The following is a 9,243-nucleotide window of genomic DNA, read 5'->3' as shown; positions in this document are numbered from 1 at the left end:
AGGCTCTAGTGATCTGCCCCTTTCTATACCTTTCCATCCTTTTGGCTTACTCTGACCCTCACTCACAGTGCTCCAGCTACATGTTCTGTTCCTTGAACACCCCAAGGTTGTTCCTGCCTCAGCACCTTTGCATCTGCTGAGGGCTCTACCTGAAACCCTCCTAGATCTTCAAATAGCTCTTTCAAATACTCCTCAAGCCTTCCCTGAACACCCAAACTAGATTAACTGCTCCCCTCTAGTCACTCTCTGACACATCAGCCTGCTTTTTTTTTTATAGCACTTAAAAGTCATCAAATTTAACTCATTTATATGTTGGCCTTTTATTATCTGTCTCCCGGCATTAGAACAACCTCATCAGTGCCTGGAAGAGCACCTCGTTCAGAGGAGTGCTCATAACTAATCGTTGAATGAACATATGACCTTGTGTCTTATTTCGCTTGTGTGTGTGTGTGTGTGTACGACTCACTCAGGATCCATTCTGGGGGAGGGGATGACCAGTAGGGCAGGATTGGGGCATTCCCAATAGTACTGCTAAGTGCCTGAAGAAATTTTCCTGAGTTCTAATGTTCTCCCTTTAAAAATATCGCTTGTGGGTTTAGCACAAGAGCTGAGAGCACAGTCGAGAGCTGGGTAGGGATTCCAAGTCCTGTGTGTTAGCCATCCTGAGATCTGCCTAGCCCCTTGGATACAGGACTAACCCCAGGCCCATCTCCCCCACAGTGTACCCACACTCCCCTCTCCCCATCGCCAGGCACACACCCTCTTCTGCCTTCACTGTGAACAGACCACCTCTCTCGTTCGTGTACACTGTGCTTTCCCCTCAGTGTGTCGCATTTTCAGTGGGCACACACCTGCATTCCTTATTAAGTCTCAGAAATCTTTCATCAAAGCACTCCAACTTTATTTTGGCGGAGGGCTCAGGGCAGCGGTGGGCTGCACACATGGACTCTCCGTTGGGCACAGGTGGCGGGGCTGAGCTTCGTGGGCAGGGGCAGGTGCATCAGGATCTTCCTGCTGTGCAGCCTAGTGGTGCCGAGGGGCCCTTCCAAGTACACAGGACAGGAATACACGGCCAGGCCGGCTCGGGGTGGCACGTCATTGGCCCCCGGGGCCTGGGCGCTGACTCTGACCAGAGGCAGAGGGCTGGGCTGACTGGAAGAACTGTCCTGCAAGGTCCCTGCGACCGGGTCCCACTCGGCGTTCCGGAGCTGTAGCCCAGTCAGCAGCAGCCCCACCTCTGGAACCCTGGGGTTTGGGCCGTTCACCACCTGGGGGCGCCAGAAACTGGTCAGGCAAGGCTAAGAAGCTGGGGGGTCGTGGTGGAGCGGGATTAGAGAAGCAGATGGGGCTAGAGGGAGTAAAACCAAGAAGAGGCAAGGTGGGGTAACTAAGGTGTAATCAGGGACTTCAAGGGGCGGGATTGGAAACGAAGGGGCAGCACGACGATACCTGGACGTGCAGAGGGCTGTTTAGCTCCTGACGTTTATGGGGGAGCTGACTGGAGCTAGAGCCTTGGCGACCAGGGAAATTCGTCAGGTCAACCCCAGCAAAGGCAGCCTCCCAACGCAGTGACAGCAGCAGGCGGCGCGGGCGGCAAAAGGCTGACAGGTGAAAGATGCGCTCTGGTACTTGGGTTCCCACACCCAGGTAGCGAACCAACAGCTGCCCACGGCGCGATAGCTGTCGCAGCCAGTGCCAGGGCGGCTGAGGCCCGGCAGGCGCGTGGGGTCGCCAAGGCGAGGGTAGGCGGCCAGTCCAGAGAGCGTGAGCCACCGCGGCACAGCGCCGGGAGGCACACGGGGGCGCGCCCTTCAGCTGCTGCAACAGGCAATCAAGGTCCCGTTGCAGCGCGCCCACCAGCTGGCTCAGTTCCAGCACCTCCATCTTGAGGAAGCCCTCCAGAGGCCGCGGCGCGCTCAGCCCCAGCTCCCCCCACCCCGCGCCAGACTCAGCTTGGCGAGTGGTGTCGGTCAGCAGAGCCTGCAGTGACTCCAGCCTCCGCTTGGCTTGCACCAGGCGCTGCCGCAGCCGCCTTTCGGCGCGCCGGGAGCCTCCGCTGGCTTCCGGAACCCAAGTGGGCGAACACCGCTGCAGCGCGCTCAGGACAGCGCGACTCTGGCGTCGCAGCAGCCAGGTCTGGGGGCCAGCACTCAGTCCGCAGGTCCGGGGTTCAGGTGGTGTGGGCAGTAGGTGCATCTGGGCCTTGCACTCTTCCATAGCATCCGGCTCCCCTAGTTCTTGGGGGTGGAGGTGAGTGAGGGGTGAGAGATAAGACTGTCTCTTCCCACCCCAGACCCAAGGGAGTAGGCCTTTCTCTGACACTTTAAACCATCATCATCCCATAACTGTGAATATTGCCCCCTTCTACACCTTTATTGGTACCTCTGTTACATTCCCTTGAGCAAGGTGGTATTACTGGGCTGTTCCCCACCTCAACGCAGATACCTGACTGGAGCTTACCGGGGCTGGGCATCAGAGTGGCCAGCAGATACTGGGGTGTGTGTGGTTGGGCCTGGTTCCTGCTGCTGGAGCTCAGGCAGGCTTGCGTGAGGCTATTCAGGACCTCCCTGTCCTTCTCGTCTCCCACAGGACCCCCATAGAAAACTGAAGCTGAGGATGAGGTCAGAGCCCCTCAGTTACAGCCCCTCCAGTTTCCACCACCTCCCAAACCAAAGTTGTAGGTTATGTCCCCATCTCAGTGCTCCCCTCCCTCCCCCTTTCTGGGCTCTCCTGGGGGCTGGTGACTGCATGGGGGACAGGAGGAGTCTCACCAGCCAGCTCCTGCATGGCAGCACTGGGATTGCTCAGGCTGGCCCACAGGTGGTCTTGGATCTGCAGGATCCGGGTCAGCGTCCCTTGACTCCTGGGGGTGGAGAGCAGGAAGTAGGCTTTCAAAACCATCTATATGCTGAGGACTTTCACATCGTTCTCTCCAGCCCAAACGTCCCTCCTGAGCTCCAGACCCACGAGGGCTCACTAGTCATCGCCACTTGGCACCACAAATACGACTTCCTTTCAACTGAAATCATCATTTCCTCCCACACCACCCACCCAGTTGTCCAAGGCAGAAATCTGAGAGCCTTCCTTGACTCTTCCCTCTTCCTAACCCCATATTTACTCTCTCCCCACTGTGACTACCCTAGTCCCTACCACCCATACCATGACCTCGTTCCTCAAGCCTGCCAGAGCCTCCCAAAACTATTGTGCTTGCCTCCAGCCCTGCCCCATCTGGTCCATTCTCCACGCTGCAGCCAGCGTGATCTTTCCAACACACAGATGGGATCATGTGTCTTCTATTTAAAACCCTTCAGTGGCTTCCCACTGTCCTCAGGATCCAATCAGGTCCCTTGTGATGGTCTTAAAGGCCCTTTACCACAAGCCTCACCTCTCCCCACTCAAGCCCCAGCATGTCCACCTCAGCCACATTGAAGTCCTCTCTCCTGCTAAGCTTAGTTCCTTCTGCTCAGAAAGGCCTCATCTCCACCTGATCTGCCTCTGCTGTCAGGACTCAGTTCAAAGTGAGACCCCTAAGTCCTTGGAGAAGCCTTCCTTGACTTCCCCCTGCCCTCACATTTTGGAGCTCCCCAGAGATGAATCCCAGCATGTGAAAAATATTCAGTGTTTGCTGAGTGACTGACAGAGTAGGATGGGCGGGGTCCCTCACCAGCACCCCCTGTGAGCCTGCAGCTTCATTCCATAGAGCTGCCGGTGTAGCAGGAGGCCATGTAGGAGGAGCAGAGGCAGCACCCTGGTTGGGGGTTGCACACAGAGTCCTTGCTGGACTAGCTCCACACTGTCGACCAAGACATGGGACAGCTCCAGGGACCGGTCCCAGAAAATAGGCATGGAGTGCAGAGTCAGCACGGCTGGGGAGGAAGGAAAGTGCTGAGTCAGCACAATACAGTTACCTCCCCGCTCCAATCTGAGAGCCTGTGGGGGGAAGCTCCTCACCTGGTAAGGAAGCAATAGCCTCTGCAGACACAATAAGCCAAAGACGGAAATCTCTGTGGACAGTGGCCACGTTCTCTCTTGCTTGTTGAGCAGAAAGCAGTTCTAACTCCAGGTCGGAGACCACTAGGGGTCAGACATGGGGCTGAGATCAATCGCTGGGTAAAGGGTCAGACATAAGCCTAGAGATCAGACTTGAGGCTAGGGGGTTAGGAGTCAGATACAAAGGTGATTAGGGGATCAGCCATGAGATCTGAGTTCAAGCTCAGGCCCAAGTGTAGGATAGGGTCCTAGAAGCCATCTCTAGGCAGCAAACCCACCCTTGGCTCTGGCCAACGGCCCCAGCAAGGGCTGTAGCAACTCTTTTGGCCAGTGAGGCATCAGATGACAGTTCTCCAGCACCAGCCAGTGCCCGCTGTGCATAGCCTTGCGGAGAATGCCGACCACATCCGAGACCGGGTCCCAGGCTTCAGAGCCCAGAGCTATCACCTTCAGATGCTTCTGCCCCTGAGGACCAACAGCAAAATGGCAGGGTAACTCAAAGGGATCCTAGGGTGACCCAAGGGACCCAGAGTAATGCCACAGATGACCTGAAAAGTCCCTGAGTAATCCAGAAAGATCCATGAGAATGCTGGGAGGGGAGACCCACACCCCATCCCAGCCCTAAGAGCCCGGTGGCTCTGTGGCCGAGAGGCCAGGCTCGAACCTGCTCGTGTTTGGCAGCCAGTTTCTGGATGACGGTCAGGGGGTGCACGGTGGCGGTGGGGTGACCAGGTGGTGGCAACAAAATCAGCGTGGGCTGAGTAGCCTGACTGTGTTCAAAGGGTATGGTGGGAGCACGCAGGTGTTCATCCAGGGGCCGGCCCAGGAGGCTGGTGGTGAAGGTTGCCAGGGCACTGGCCAGGCACTCAGGGCGCAGCACACGCCACAGGATCAGCTTCTGGAGGAGGCTGAATGGGTCAGTCCCAGGCCCCGGTGCAGGACCCAGCACTGTGGATGACAGTGACAAGTAAGCCTGCCAAGCACTGGAGTGGCCTGCCAGGGATGCACACAGCCCAGCATACGGGGGCAGTACCTCCAACATCTCACATTCGTGCCAGGCTCTCAGCCCTAGCCAGGCCGGTCGAGCCACACCTGGGTCTGGTTTTCTGTAGCCTGTGCTGGGAGAGGCTGCCAGTCCAGGCCAGAGGGCCAGCCTCTCGAGCTCCGGTGCCTTCCTTGCCACTTGCAGCAGAGCCAGAGCACCCAAGGCACCCACCAAGGGTACTTGGGTTAGGCCCAGTGTAGCGGCAGTGCTGCCCAGTAGCTGGCGGGTCAGCTGTCTTTTTAACTGCATCAGATGGCAGGGTAGTTCTTCCTGCTGATGAATCTCACCTTTCATGCTGTTAAGAGCCCGCTTGGTGGCTGCCAGCCAATTCTCTGGACTCATACGGAAAAGCGGTAGCAGGTTCTGCAGTGAGCTAAGAGCCTTTATAATGGCCATTCCATGCCAGACCACATGCCGATACGGTGCCCACGATGCCACCTCCTGCCTCCTCAGCTCTTCTAACTCCTCGAAACGGGCACGCAGCCGACACAGCTCTGCCTGGGCCCTCACCATGTCTCGCAGGAACTTGGCTGGTTTCTGACGCCTTGGGTTCTGGAGCAGCAGCATCGTCAGCAGCCGCTCCTGCAAACAGTCCCTTGTTGCGCGGATCCGGCCCTTTCCCACGTAGCTCCCGATCAGCAGCGCTCATCTCCACCCCCGTACCTGGGCCGCTGCAAAGCTCATCCCAGCCCACAGACCGGACCCCCCAAGTACCTCAGCAGCCTTCACAGCTTCCCAGGCGTCCAGGAATCTGATCCTCAGGTCCTGCCAGTGGCTCTCAAGCTCAGGACGCTCTGTGCACAAGATTTCACGCAGCATCTGTTCTTCTAGGATTTCCATGTTCATGCCCAGGTCCAGCACATTCAGCCCTTTCAGCAATTCACAGCCTAGCACTTGGAATCACATGGGAGATGCTTAACCTCTTCCCTGGGGCAGAGCCAGGGGTGAGAGGCACAGGGAGTGTGGCTCCCTGCTACGGTCCTGAGCCCGCTCTGGGCCAGACTGAGTGAAGCTCAGGCCCTGGTGTTCCCACAAAGCTGTGCTGGCGACTTACCCACTGGGCCTCACCTTTTTCCAAAGAACTGAGGGGAAGGGTAGTGCTCAGATAGAGACAGAAGCCAGGCTGCAACTGGGGTGGGCACAGCTGTTCCCGCTGCAGTAGCCATTGCAGTTCTGGGCACTCTAGGCCCAGCTCCATGTTGGTCAGTAGCACCGGCAGGCCTGCGAGAGGGAGGCAAGGACACCCTACCCACCATGCCAGCACCTGGGCACCCCCATGCACAAAATCGGGCTCCGATTTTGCTCCCCTCTGGCTGACGGGAAGGCTCCCTCAGGGCTCTTCCACTGAGTTAGTGCCCAGGGTAGAGGTGGGAGCTGAGGTCAGACTGGGGTGTTGGAGTCCTGTGGGGCCACAGAGTAGGGGGAGGACACAGGAGACACGTGGGTGCAGGGGACGAGTTCTCACCACCGGCAGCTGCCTCCCGGAGCTGAGGCCCCAGCTCTGGGTCAGCGCCTGAGAGGACTCGGGGTTCGGGAGGGGGCGGGGACTGAGTCACAGTCCCCGCCCCCTCCTCCTGTTCTTTCTCCTCTTCCTCCTGCGACTCTTCCTCTTCCTTGTTCTTCTCCGTGATTCCCCTTTCTCCTGCCTTCTGTTCTTTGGTCTTGTAACACTCGTCGCTCTCATCACCTTCGTCTTCCGTGTCCTCCTCTTTAGACTCTTTTCCTTGATTTCTCTTGAAGCCCTTCCCTGTGGCAGAAAGAGGAAGAGGGGCTCTTCTCAGGGAGGGACTCAGGCTCCTGGGGAGCCCCGTTCACCCAAGGGCTCCAGCTCATGAAGGAAGTTCTGCGAGAAGACACCTTAGGAAAGTCACTTAAGCTCTCTGTGACACAATTTCGTCATCTGCAAAATGGGGTTGATAGTAGTGAGTACCTCATAGGGTTACTGTGAAGATGACATGGAACAATGCATACAAAGCACTCTGCTGGTACCTACCAAGCACTCAGTAAAGGGTAGCTCTCATTATTGCTACTCTAAAATTCCAGGGAGGGGTTCTAGTCACCCCTGACATCAGCTCCATTTCTGCTTTTCTGTAGGTTGGTTAGAAGAGTCAGTGCGTTTCCCTTTTTGCCTAAGCAAATTCTGTCACTAACAACTACAAGAGTCATCACTAGCATAGAGGTCATTGCCTGGAAGTAACAGCTGGTAGGAGAAAGGCCATAGACTGTGGCATTAGCCATGCCATGGACAGTGCTGTGCACCGGGTGGCTAGCTGACCAGCAGCTGTCTGCAGCCCCCTTCTCCTTTGCCTCCTCTATTGCAGGATCTGGAAAAGATAAATACTTATTTTTTTAATTGTCAAGAAATTTTTTAAGGATTTTTAAAAATATTAAGTGTTCAAGAAGTGGGCAAGTGGAGGTTGCCAGGTCCACAGTTTGGTGTGTTCATTTCCTATTTCTTAACAAGTTACCACAAACTTAGCTAAAAACAACACCCCATTTATTATCTCTCACTTCAGTAGCTTAGATGCCTGATCAGGCACTCTGCTCAGAGTTACACTGGGCTAAAATCATGGCTAAAATCGGGCTATCCTGGTGGTGCAGTGGTTAAGAATCCGCCTGCCAGTGCAGGGGACACAGGTTTGAGCCCTGGTCTGGGAGGATCCCACATGCCGCGGAGCAACTAAGGCCGTGTGCCACAACTACTGAGCCTGCGCTCTAGAGCCCGCGAGCCTAGAGCCCATGCTCTGCAACAAGAGAAGCCACTGCAACGAGAAGCCCACGCACTACAACAAAGAGTAACCCCCGCTCGCTGCAGCTAGAGAAAGCCCACGTGCAGCAACAAAGACTCAACTCAGCCAAAAATAAATAATTAATTTTTTTTAAAAAAGGCTAAAATCACTGGGGCTGCAGTGCTCATCTGGGACTTGTGTGCTCTTCCAGGCTTACTATTTTGGAGTTTTTTGTTTGTTTTTGTTGTTTTATTGAAGTATAGCTTATTTACAATGTTGTGATAGTTTCAGGTATACAGCAAAGTGATTCAGATATATATATACACACACATATATACGTATATATATATTTATTCTTTTTCAGATTCTTTTCTATTATAGGTTATTATAAGATATTGAATATAGTTCCCTGTGCTATACTGTAGGTCCTTGTTGTTTATCTATTTTCTATATAGTGGTGTGTATCTGTTAATCCCAAACTCCTAATTTATCCTCCCCGTTCCTTCCCCTTTGGTAACCATAACTTTGTTTTCTATGTCTGTATGTCTATTTCTGTTTTGTAAATAAGTTTGTATTTTTTTTATTGATTCCACATATAAGTGATGTCATATATTTTTCTTTGTCTGACTTGCTTCATTTAGTATGATAATCTCTAGGTCCATCCATGTTGCTGCAAATGGCATTATTTGTGCATGTATATATATATATATATACATATATATATATACACACACACACACACACACACACACACCCCACATCTTCTTTATCTGTCGATGGACATTTAGGTTGCTTCCATGTCTTGTCTATTGTAAATAGTGCTGCTATGCATACTGGGGTGCATATATCTTTTCAACAAGGGATTAATATCCAAAACATACAAACAGCTCATATAGCTCAATATCAAAACACAAACAAACAAACAAGCAAAAAGCAGGGACTTCCCTGGTGGCGCAGTGGTTAAGAATCTGCCTGCCAATGCAGGGGACACGGGTTCAAGCCCCGGTCCAGGAAGATCCCACATGCCGTGGAGCAACTAAGCCCAAGCGCCACAACTACTGAGCCTGTACTCTAGAGCCCGTGAGCCACAACTAGTATAGTTGTGCAGAGTTCTTGAGGAGAGGCATTATTTTTATATATATATATATATATATATATATATATATTTATTTATTTATTTATTTATTTATTTATTTATTTATTTATTTTTTTTGCCGTACTCAGGCCTCTCACTGTTGCGGCCTCTCCCGTTGCGGAGCACAGGCTCCGGATGCGCGGGCCCAGCGGCCATGGCTCACGGGCCCAACCGCTCTGCGGCATGTGGGATCCTCCCAGACCGGGGCACGAACCCGTGTCCCCTGCACCGGCAGGCGGACTCTCAACCACTGTGCCACCAGGGAAGCCCATGACTAATGTTTTTGAGAACTTATTATGTATTAGGCACTGTGTGAACTCTTTTTTCATGAATTATCTTACTTA

The 9,243-nt window shown here is 53.8% G+C and overlaps 1 protein-coding gene across 1 annotated transcript in view; it reads right to left on the bottom strand.

Annotated features, from left to right (window-relative positions):
- Positions 1 to 917: 917 nt before the first annotated feature.
- DNHD1 (dynein heavy chain domain 1) overlaps positions 918 to 9,243 on the bottom strand; it is a gene marked incomplete at both ends in the record, with an annotated part of 68,257 nt that continues 59,931 nt past the window's right edge. The window contains 12 exon segments of the mRNA XM_082844993.1: positions 918 to 1,268; positions 1,450 to 2,237; positions 2,461 to 2,610; positions 2,772 to 2,863; positions 3,665 to 3,866; positions 3,952 to 4,074; positions 4,269 to 4,455; positions 4,655 to 5,617; positions 5,750 to 5,928; positions 6,104 to 6,256; positions 6,501 to 6,557; positions 6,723 to 6,782. Of these exon segments, the coding sequence (XP_082701119.1) occupies positions 918 to 1,268; positions 1,450 to 2,237; positions 2,461 to 2,610; positions 2,772 to 2,863; positions 3,665 to 3,866; positions 3,952 to 4,074; positions 4,269 to 4,455; positions 4,655 to 5,617; positions 5,750 to 5,928; positions 6,104 to 6,256; positions 6,501 to 6,557; positions 6,723 to 6,782 (3,305 nt within the window).

This window comes from Leucopleurus acutus (genome assembly GCF_964270905.1).
Source record: "Leucopleurus acutus genome assembly, chromosome: 8".
Lineage (NCBI taxonomy): Eukaryota > Metazoa > Chordata > Mammalia > Artiodactyla > Delphinidae > Leucopleurus > Leucopleurus acutus.
This window is presented reverse-complemented; position numbering and strand designations above follow the sequence as displayed.